The following is a 12,252-nucleotide window of genomic DNA, read 5'->3' as shown; positions in this document are numbered from 1 at the left end:
CGACAACCCGTAATATGATTACCACAGCCTGATATTATCACTAGAAACACTATTCTATGATTTTCAAGTAGTTTGGAATCCATACTCCCCCCAAAAAAAAAACACTGAACACTGTGAAAGCAATGAAAATTACGAGTGCGTACGACCTTCCCATTTTGCGCTAGTTCGCTGCTGGAATTCTGTCATTTATTATTCATAAAACACTCACACTTTATATTCCTATTACTATATAACACTTATATATATCTTCAGTCTTTATCCATAAGTTTCCTTCAGTAATAGTAGTTTATTTTCAATTTTGTTCAGAAAACTAGCATAGAGAGCAAAGCTTTGACTGTCATTACTCCAAGTATTTGTACTCATATTCTTATATTAGTAATTATTTATATTTCTATTTTATTTACACTACGTTATACACTGTCACTTCCAGTAAATAAGGGCTCCTTTCCCTTGGATCCAGGATGAACTTGGGACACTGAAGCACTCGTAGTTTATCACCATTTCCTCCACTGGCTCATCACACAATTCACTAGATTGTAGTCATTGTCCATCATTATCATGGATAAATTAGCCAGTTCACGCTCCACAGCAGAGTCATTTAGTCCTTTACCCCTTCCCACACGAGGTTTAGTAGAGGGGTAGAGGTCACAGGGCCCTCTAGAAGCGGCGGAAATAGAGGGGCGCAAGCACTACGTGCTTTCTTCTCAAGAGACAACACTGAACTAAAAGTTACGAGAGGATATGGGGCCGCCAAGGCTTGACAATGTCAGCAAGGTGACAGCTGCTAACTTATATGCTGTGAAATGATTGGCAGGAAATTAGGTAGTTCCAGGTGAATGTAAATATCACTTAGGCTTCTCTCTTCCTTTTTTATGTATATTTTTATTACGAGAAAAGATTATACGGCATATTTCAAAGGGGAAATTACCGTGGGAAATTAGCGAACGAGTGCACGTGAGGTGTTGTCAGGTGATAATTAGCCAATTCCAGGTGTGTAGCACTATCACTTACCTTTATTCTTTTTTGTATATATTATTTTGTATAACAATCGGGCATAGGGCTTATTTCAATGGATGAAATCAGAGGAAAATTCCGAGGAAGATTTGCGGCCGGGCAGGCGAGAGGAAAAGGTAATGGAGGTAAGGTAAGGAGGGGAGAGAGGGTAATGGAGGGAAGGTAGGGAGGGGAGTCAAGAACGGGGAAAAATGGCTAAATTGTCAACAATGGATGGGAGTACAGATGAGATTAGGAGTGCTGAATATTGTTGGACATTAGCAGTACATGCTAAAAAATGATTGGTAGGAAATCTCGACAATACATAAAAAAAACAGGTAGTTCCAGGTGAATGTAAATATCCCTTAGGCTTCTCCCTTCCTTTCTTATATATATTTTTATTACGAGAATAGATTATACGGCATATTTCAAAGGGGAAATTACCGTGGGAATTTAGCAAACGAGTGCACATGAGGTGTTGTCAGGTGATAATTAGCCAATTCCAGGTATATAGCACTATCACTTACCTTATTTCTTTTTTGTATATATTATTTTGTATAAGAATAGGGCATAGGGTTTATTTCAATGGATGAAATCAGTGGAAAATTCCAAGGAAGATTAGCAGCCGGGCAGGTGAGTGGAGAGGATAAAGGAGGGGAGGTAGGGAGGGGAGTCAAGGACGGGGATAAATAGCTAAATTGTCAACAATGGATGGGAGTACAGATGACATTAGCAGTGCTGACTAATGCTGGACATTGGCAGTGCTGATAGATGATACAAGCCACCGCTTGAAAGCCCGGGAGAATTCAAAATAACAGAATTGCAAAAGTGACGCCCCGCGGTATGATCCATTGCTCCTGAGCGTCACAAAAGTGACGCCCCACGGTTAAGGGGTTAATCTATATAAAACTGGTAAACAAGAAAAAGAAATCCACCAGCTAACTGGGGAGAGACTCACAAAAATCAACGAATTGAGTGCCAGGTTTCCCAGTGGCGAAAAAAAATGTCTGGCAATAGGAAGAGTAAAATACTAAAATCGAGTTAAGTTCTCAATGGGTTAATGAAGCAGGAAAATGCCTGCTAAACTAACAGTAAACATCAGTAAGCTAGTGCCTATAAACTATAGTTACTATAACTAATAACTAGCTGTGAGTAAGTGAGTTAATTATTAATTCATAATAACTTTAATGCTAGAGCTAGGAGTTAATATCCTGGAAGAAGATCGTGCTAGGAGTTATTATCCTGGCAAGGTCACCAATTGTCATGGGGGGAGGTTAACATATTGGGGTAAATAACCAGTTTGATCGAATAAATAACTTAAAGATCACAAGTCTGTAACTGGGAGGAAAAGAGTATACAGAATATAATTTCTCCTACTTGTGGGAGAAAAGTCACACTTATCAAAAGGGAATCAATTTATGAAATCAAGTAGTAAGTTTTCACCTTATGCCGGCTTATTTCGCTGATTTTCTAAAGACAAGAATTTGGTAAAATTACTCAACAGTACACAGGGGAAACTAATCACTCATAAATGCTGAATTGTTGATACTGTTTGCCTCTGATAAAGTGCCACCCTTGCCCCTTGACAATCACTAATAATAATAATAGTGATCATAAAAATAATAATAATAGTAATAATAATGATAATAATAATAATAATAAAAAATAATAATAAAAAACAGGTTCTTACTGATGCTAACCCCTGGCTGGCACAAAGGATTTGCTATGAACCAGTACAAAAGAACTGGCTTAACTACAAGTCATGATTAATATATAAAGTGTGTCCAAACTCAGAGTAAGCAAATTAAGTAAGAATAATGTGGAGAAATCAAACATGATTGTCACATTTAACCCTCTCAGGCACAGTCACGCGATTCGCGTGACGTCGGCCTGCACTCTGTCTTGCAGTCACACGAATCGCGTGGTTTAGGCACAAAAATATTCGTCAGAAAAAAACTTATAGGCCGATTTGCGTGATTTTTGGGCACGTCATAGGGTCGCCAAAGCTCTCTAGAGGTAAGTCATTGGCAACGCTGCTTTGCCTTATCTACCTCAGCCTGCTCCCTCCAACCTCAGTGTTTGTTGAGCAGTCAGGCGGTGGTGTTTGACAGCTCGTGGTTCCCTTTAAATCATCCATAATTCTCCCCCCTCTCGCCCAAGGCAAAGGCCCTATTGACTCAGTGAGATAATACATTGTATGTGAACATATAGCGACGTGATATTGTCGATGGAACATACAGTACATATATGTATTGAAAAGCAATTCTGGCCGTTAGCAATCGTTGGGCCTTGGAGCCAGACGCATGGTCAGTGTAGCGGGGTTTCGCTACTCCGCCCCCCCGTAGGCCGTATGGCGTGAGTGGAAATACGTATATAAATGAAGCCAAGGTATAAATATATATTGTGTGAAACATACTGTGGATGGCTTGGTGAAATTATGGAGCCAGGAAGCGTTACGTGTGGCATGAAACAGTGTTGTGAAGGGGCAAACCTGAAGTTGGGAGGGGAGAATTACCGGTGTTTTAGGGCTGGAATTATTGTGATTCTGATAGTGTAAATGCGTATGGAATTGTATGAAATATACGTCAAACAAGCTGCGAGTTTCCGTGAACGAGTGTGGTGTGTGCTAAAAATAGCGTTGCCTCATACTCTCAGGGAGAAGCTGACTCACACACACACACTACATAACTCCTCATCTTCAAATTCCTGGTCTAACTGGATCAACACCCCTGGAGGAAGTGAGTTCTGCAAATTTTGTTGATATATGTAATAATCTATTACCATTACCTCTCACACTTTCAGACAAATAACCGTTTTCTCCTACAGATTACACATATGAAAGAAAGTAAATCTCCACAGCAATAACTATAGAAGAGTTATGTTTATGTGTAGTAGGTTATAACAATAGAAAAACATCCATGGAAGATGTAACAGTCTGTACAGATAGGGGGAAAAAAAAGTTAGTAGCATAGTCTTCAGGCAGGTGTGCGAGGAAGAAACAGTGTGTGTAAAAGTTGGTAGCGATCGGAAGAGTAACCTCACTTTGTCGGCCAATTACTCGAAAACTATTAGACTTATCGATTTCCTGTTACAACCATCATCAATACCACAAAATTCTACGTAAGATCAATACCAGAATGTAAGCCTTTGGTAGCGTTTTGGGGGGTAAAAGGCGAGAGAAATGTTTTTGTTCCTAGCGGTTGTTGTGTGACATGACAAGCGCTCGGAGAAATAACATCATTTTGTCGGCCAGTTACTCGAAAACTATTAGACTTATCGATTTTCTGTTGCAACCATCATCAATACCACTAAATTCTACGTATGATCAATACCAAAATGTAAGCCTTTGGTAGCGTTTTGGGGGATAAAAGGCGAGGGAAATGTTTTTTTCCCTCGCGTTTGTTATCAGTGACATTCGCTAGGAGTAATAACCTCACTTTGTCGGCCAATTACTCGAAAACTATTAGACTTATCAATTTTCTGTTACAACCATCATCAATACCACTAAATTCTACGTGTAATCAATACCCGAATGTAAGCCTTTGGTAGCGTTTTGGGGGGTAAAAGGCGAGGGAAATGTTTTTCCTCGCATTTGTTATCAGTGACATTCGCTCTGAGTAATAACCTCACTTTGTCGGCCAATTACTCGAAAACTATTAGACATCGATTTTCTGTTACAACCATCATCAATACCACTAAATTCTACGTATAATTAATACCCGAATGTAAGCCTTTGGTAGCGTTTTGGGGGGTAAAAGGCGAGGGTTTTTTTCTTTTTCCTCGCGGTTGTTATCAGTGACAAGCGCTCGGAGTACTAACCTCACTTTGTCGGCCAATTACTCGAAAACTATTAGACTTATCGATTTTCTGTAACAACCATGATCTATACCACTAAATTCTACGTATGATCAATACCAAAATGTAAGCATTATGTTACGTTTTGTGCGAGAAAAGGCGGTGGAAATGAGTGTCTCTTCCCGGCTGTTACCATTGAAAAATGCTCGTAGTAATACCCTCTGTTTCTCTGCCAATTACTCGGAAACTATTGGACGTATCGATTTCACGTTTGAACCTTGATGAAGAGCAGGAAATTCTACGTATGTACAATACATAAATATGTAATATTTCTGATAAGAATTCGTTGTTACGTAGACGGGAACATTGCGTACGCCTTGCGCGCATCACGAAAGTCAATCACGCACGGAGTGCCTAGTACTTTTTTTCGATTTACTCGAGAACTATGAGGCGTATGGGGTTTTCCCGTCACAGTGGGAAAGCTGGATAATTGGGACATATTACTATGTAATAAAAACATAAGGTGCCTGGGAAAACTTTGCTCTCAGAGGTCGGTGAAATTTTTCCAAAAATGGCTCTCAGTTTTTGGCCATTTTCTCGAAAAGTATACATCGTATCTCAACCGGATTGGTTTCGTTAGAAAGCTGATGAAATTCTCTATAAAAACTTATTTGATCATTTTCCTGTATGATGGAAAACCTTCAAACGGCGATGTTGGGAAGTGAAAAAAGTTTACTCGACCATGCTTCCAGGGCTAATAACTTTTTTTGCTGGTGTTTTCCTGTGTTTTGGTCATGTTTATCAGATAGAACAAACATCCATGCATACCTGGAGATAGGTTTCATGGGAATACATGGATTTTTGGGTGGCGAAAATAAGGCAAGAATGTGTTTCATTCGCTCAAATTTGCTCAAATTTGCCGCGCGCGCGCTCCCCAGCCGGGCGGCTTCGTAGTGAAAATTCCTGCACCAGAAAACTTGCTGAAACTTACCGTGTGGGAAACGGATAAATGAGCTCAAAGAGAGGAACTGTAAATATATTAATTAGAACAAAACAAATTCTCATTCCAAGGGAGCTTCAGCAAGTAATTTCAGAATCTCTGGCAAAGTATATTCACTCAATCAGTCATAAAAAGATAATGCTCTTAATCTACCGCATCCTGTTGACATACATATGCACCTGAACGTTATGTCACTGTGACTCCCGTTGACGTTTATAAACACGCTGTAATTGCAAAGTCCATCATTTGCACATTTTTCAAGTTTTGCACGTGATTTTGGGTACAGATATGCTGGACACCTTCCTCTACCCGAGGCCAGGTGGGGACAAAGCCTTATCCCACATGACCTGCCCTCTCCCCCGCACACTATTGTCTCAGCAACTAACCTGTTACCCGTGACCTGGCTAGTAAAGACATGTCGTGCCACGGTACGAAATTCAAGGCAAGAGTGATTCCCCAATCGATGACAATGTGAAGGACAAAATTTACTTGGCGTTAGAGGAAGAAATGATCAGAAGTGATGAGCAGGTAACGTTGCCAAACAAAGTGTGTTATGTTGATGTGTTACGTTGAGTGAAACAATACTTATATCGCCTATATTACTGTGTGAAAACCAATAGACTGTTGTACTACATGTAAATTAGTACCAATAGATAAATATCTACATTTTCTGAGTGGTTTGGAATACTTACCCTCCTATAGAAAACGTCTTCTTTGGAGCCGGCCTCAATAGAACACGATGCCAGGTGAGGATAGGTCAGCTGTACCGGCATTTTAAAGCTCAGGTGAGCAATTTCTCTCTGAATTTTCTATGTTCCTCATAAAAAGCAGAGGTTTTAGCCAAAAAACAACAACTGAAAATCTGCCGGAATTGGGGGAGGCCATTGGTGACAAATCTGCTGGGATGGGGCAGGTTAAACATAGAGAACAGAAAAAGGTAATGTTAATAATTGGTGATGTGGAGTCACAGGACTGTAGACTGGAGTTGCCGCTAAGACACCGCAAAACGAGGAGGGCAATCTTTGACGATCTTCCTGCCTGCCTTTCCATTGCAACATCCACACTCACTGGGCTGGCAACGGAGAAATGGGTGATCTCCTGGAATGACAGATGATCCATAGGTCAAGACATGCACTATCCATCTCTCTCTCAGCTGTCCATCACTAAATTATGACTACGGTGAGTGGAGAGGCATGGCATCACCGAGCTAAGGCCCACAGCTCTGGAGTAGTCAAATCATTGGGAATCGTCGCTGTGGTGAACATCTATCCTTAACGAAAGTCCCTTTCTCACAAAAACAATCTGTTTCATGCCTGGTACCACTGAAGCATGTTCACTGGAAATGAGCGTGGCCTGACTTCGATGGTTAATAGGTGGGGCAAATGATATACACGCATGATAAATTCACTGAGTGAAGCACAAATGTCGTGCATAAGAACAGTCACATATGGAGCAATGATGAATGTTCTGGAAACCACCCCAATCAAAGTGCACACAAGAAAGGTTAAACTGAGTGTAACACACCGGGTCTTCAACTAGAGCTTGTGGCTTCCCATAATAATAGTGTCACGAATCGGAGTAATAACATAATGTCGCAAATTCGTGACATGGAGAAGAGTATGAGGCTGGGAGCAGGGCAGTGAAATGGCGGGGGACAGGGCAACAAGGAAGCGATTTGTTTGTGGTTAACCCTTATGGGATTAAGGCATTTGGCAACCGATGGATATATGGATTATTCATTACATGTTCCAGTTTTCAAAAATTTTGAAGAATATTATGAAAATTTTACTTTCATTAAGAAACACAAAAAATATAAAACACACAACGGACACACGTTGAACTGGGTACATGCGTCGTGTCCTGGGCAACATATGAACAAAATTCAACATTTGTAACTTTGTGCATATGGCAGAAATCCAAAAATTATGTAGGGGTCTTTCAAGACCCAACATGGCATTCATGGTTAAGATTTATCACCTGGCATACCAAGGGTTAAGGAGAGAGATGGCTGCCTGCCTGACAGTGTCAGGGTTCGGATCCAAGTGCAGGAAACTGGCGCCACTCGACTCAGGTGTCCATCCACCCTTCATGGGTTGGCACGTAAAATGAACCTGGGGTAACATTTAGGGAAGGTAACACATAGGGGAGATAACATGTAGGGGAGATAACATGTAGGGGAGGTAGGAGGTTAACACATAGGGGAGATAGGAAGGTAACACATAGGTAGGTAGGAGGATAACATGTTAGGGTGGTAACTGCAAAACCTTAATGAGATGGCCTTGTATAACAGGGATATGAGTAGAAAAGCAGCCACAGGTTCAAAGGCCTAAGTAACGGAGATAAGCACTGTGGCTATGCGTCTCATCACGTGTATTCATCACTTTTACCTTGTCATTTTTAGAAAAAGTAAGTCATGAAGAAAGATCCTTAATACAAACTGTCCATCCATCCATCCATCCATTGTTTTAAAATTAAGTCATGAAGAAAGATGTGCCATGAACTCTCTTAATTACCTGGAAACCGGACCATTACCCAGACCCTCTAAGAAGATCTGGAAAGAAGAGAGATCTGGGTTTCCATGTATGGTGGGGTTGGAAGAGGATGTGACACATTTCACACATTCAGATGCCTGGGACTCACTCTGATCCTTATTTACTCTCTGGATGTTAACAGGAATATGAAAAGGATGTTACCATACTCGCCCAATAATTCACGAAGAATGAAAAGATCTGGAATGAGTAAAAAATCGATCTTTTCATCATAGCAGGGTTGATGGAGCTAACAGAAACTTTGCTTGAAATTGTACAGGATGGTCCACATATAACGTAACCCAATACTTGTGTGTTGCAGAGACGGCTTAGTCAGCATTACCAATATTCACCCTGCATCATCATGTACTTCATAAATCACCGGTCATGCTTTATAGTTTGTTTTATTTATTTATTATTTATTTCTTTATCTATTTGTTTCATTTCATTACATAGATGACCAAATTTTCCAGAAAACAACTACCCTCTTTTTTCCCCTAACTTGGACTAAAATCATCACCTTTCCATTTTTAATCCTGAGTTGTCACAGATTAACACAAGACTATGATGCTAGTCATGAAGAAGTCGTTCTGTGAAAGGATTTAGAGCCATAATATTCTCTTATTCTGCCTCTGAACTATGTGAACTAAGGTATTCAATGTAAATAATATATCCCAGTTAACTTAAAAGAATGTAAAAGAATATCATGAGCCGTCCCAGCACCACACAAGATTGAAGGATGCAATATACAGACCATCTGTACTTGTTATGAAAAAGGACATCGCCATGAAAAAGGAAGATGAAGGCTTGATATCTCTCCTTACCTAAATTGTCAAACAAGGAAAAGATCTTGAATGTGAAGAAATCTGGCCGTCCCTGTAAGGCTGGACTGCAGAAGGCTGCCTTGATGAGCTGATAGTCTGACACCACCACCACTACCCTGCTGCCCAGCCGTACTCTGAAATGCAAGGGGATGTACTGTTTAATCCAACCAAACCAAACTTAACCTATACTATGCTAGTGACATAGATCTACAACCCCTTAAAAAATGCCAGTGACGTAAGTTTACGTCCTGTAGCAGTGAAAGTCATTGCAAGAAACCGAAGGAAAATGGAAGGCAATATCGTATCTCGCTAACTTCAGACATTTCTCCGCTATGCTTACAGCACTGATTTATGAACATGGCAGGCAAGTGAGTCTTCATAGCCTCACAGCAGCTCTGCTCTTTCTGTAACCTTGAAGATTTCAGTGATCGAGTGGCACTAACCTTTTTTTCTTTTTATGCGAGGAAGAAGGAACCAAAGGCCGCGGGCCCGTAAAATTGTTCCGTCCAAGAGAAAAACAAAATACCAGAGAGGGTCAAATTCAAGATCCGATCACATCAAGATGCCTGGACACACCACGTTTGAAAGACTGGAGATCATAGGAAGCAGGAAATAAGGACAGAGGGAGACAGTTCCAGATTTTACCTGTTGCATAAATGAAGGACTGGGAGTAACGGTTAACTCTTGCATTAGAGAGTTGGACAGAAAAGGGATGAGAGTTTGCTGCTAGATGGGTGCTACACACTGAACGTAGAGATGGAGGAATGCATGCGGACAGTTCAGAGGAGCAGTTACCATTGAAGTAGCGATAGAAAAGAGATAAAGATGCAACAGTGCGGCAAAGAGACAGAGGTTGAAGGCAGTCAGTAAGAGGAGGAGAGTTAATGAGACGAAATGCCTTTGACTCCACCCTATTGAGAAGAGCTGTATGTGGGAAGCCTACCCACACATGAAAGTTGTACTCCACACAGGGGCAGATAAATCCCCCGTATAGTCAACAATTGTGCTGGGGTAAAGAAGGAACAGAGTCGGCTTAGCACACCTAATCTCTTGGAAGCAGATTTTACAAGAGATGTAACATGATCTTTCCAAGAAAAGTCCCGAGTAAATGAAACCCCAAGCATGTTCATGGATGATGCAGGATTAAGCTGAATATTATTAAACATTCGTGAGTATACCTGTGGAAGATTCTGTCGGGTGGATAGGTGTAAAAACTGACTCTTTGATGCATTAAAAACAACGAGATTATTTTTAATCCTAGTCAGAGATACGAGCCAAGTCAGACTCAATTCGACCTTTCTGGCTTTGGTGATTACTTCTGTCTTATCTTGATGTATTAAGCCTATTAACCCACAAAAATAGTCCAAAATCGGTTCACAAGCTCACAGACGCTCTGCTCTCTCAGCTGCCTCAAAGATTTCAGAGGTAGAGTGGCACCAACCTGACTTGATTCAACCAACTTTCTGGCTTTGGTAATTACTTTTTTTCAGTGCCAGAGATCATGTATTGATGTATTCAGCCCATTTATCCAGAAAATAAAAAATCAGTTCACAAGCTCACAGTTGTTCTGCACTCTCAGTAACCTCGGAGATTTCAGAGGTAGAGTGGTACCAACCTGACTCGATTCAATCAACTTTCTGGCTTTAGTGAATACATTCATGAGTGTCAGGGATCTTCTATTAACGTATTAAGCCCATTTAGTGAGAAAAAAACAAAAACAAAATCGGCCAACACATAAGGGTATCATTTTCTTTTGTTTGCCCAGCATGGTATGGGTTAATCGAGCCTAACCTAGCATGCCTTACCCTATCCAAGCCTAATCTAAAATAACTGAACCCAACTTACCTATCTACAACCATCCTGCTGACCAGCCTTAATCTGTAACACCAGCAGAACTATTATTTGTTACCCGAGCTGAATAGAACAGAACCTACCGTAACCTGTATTGACCTAAACTAACCAAACACAACTGGCTTAAACTAGCCTATTCATAACCACTGCCATGCTCCCCAACGTCAGTGCGAAACATCAAGGGAATCGGGATTTGTTACCCCAAAATAGAACCAAACTTAGTCTAACCTAACTTAATCTAACCATACGTAACCTCCTTATCCACTACCAACAGTAAGAACCTTTGTCAGTGCAGTACAAGCGAGGTCGTTCAAATCTGAAAGCATTGAATTTTCGCCTTATACCTTGAGGATGCCTATAGTATATTGATGGCTAACTGCCTACCAAGTTTTATGCTTTCAGGACAAACTGTCTGGCATGTGGCCCTCTTATAAGATTTTCGATATGCTGCAGTTTACGCATGTCATATGCCATGTCCACCATTGGGGTGTGTGTCAAAAACAAATCTCAGTGAATGGGGCTATCACATGGTGCAAACCACACAGTGATTCACCCTATAGGTTGCTAAGATGTATGCATCTCAAAAGCATTATGGTCTGGCTGGATTGGGCTGGGCCAGGTTGGGCCACTCATACTGTATGTGAGAAAATGCCACTACCTGACGAGAGACTCCCAAGGACTTTGCCCTCGCTCCTAATCACCTTGCTTCACAACTGCAGTCTGAAATATTAATGGTTCCATCATTTGATAACCGAACTGAACAGACACTAAAGCAAACCTACTGTGGTCTGAACTAAGTTTTCCTATCTTTACCTAGTGAAAAGAGAAACCTGTACTGTAAACAGGAAAAATCATCCAATATATTACTATTATGCCGGGAATCGAACCCGGGACTCACCTGAGAGTGCTGCATTCGATTTCCGGCATATTGGTAATATATTGGATGTCTTCACCTGACTTATTTGGACCTAACCTAACCTAGCCAAACCTATCCACAACCACTATCCTGCTGCCCAACCCCATTCCGAAGCAGCAGCGCATCCACAAGTAGGCAACTGAACATAATAGAACAAAACACAACAGAACCTTTTAAGCTAACCGAGTCTAATCTAGCCTGTCCATCACCACTATCCTGCTACCCAACTGGGGTCTGAACACCAGTGAATCCACCATTTGCTAACCTAACCGAACCCAACATGACTTGATTTAATTTGACCTACCCTGTCTTAACCTCAGCTATCGAAATCTAACTAACGTAACC

At 40.9% G+C, this 12,252-nt stretch overlaps 1 protein-coding gene across 1 annotated transcript in view; it reads right to left on the bottom strand.

Annotated features, from left to right (window-relative positions):
• LOC145394748 (cytochrome P450 2L1-like) overlaps positions 1–11,918 on the bottom strand; it is a 129,171-nt gene extending 117,253 nt beyond the window's left edge. Inside the window, exons 1-2 of the mRNA XM_080268528.1 lie at positions 11,890–11,918; positions 9,141–9,274 (exon numbers count right to left, since the gene is read on the bottom strand). Coding sequence (XP_080124654.1) covers positions 9,141–9,274; positions 11,890–11,918 — 163 coding nt within the window. The remainder of the gene's footprint in view (positions 1–9,140; positions 9,275–11,889) is intronic.
• Between the last annotated feature and the right edge of the window lie 334 nt (positions 11,919–12,252).

Source organism: Coenobita brevimanus, chromosome 28 (assembly GCF_032717465.1).
Source record: "Coenobita brevimanus isolate Jiangsu-jjx chromosome 28, ASM3271746v2, whole genome shotgun sequence".
Lineage (NCBI taxonomy): Eukaryota > Metazoa > Arthropoda > Malacostraca > Decapoda > Coenobitidae > Coenobita > Coenobita brevimanus.
Note: the sequence above shows the minus strand (reverse complement) of the source record. Positions and strands in the feature narration are given on the sequence as shown.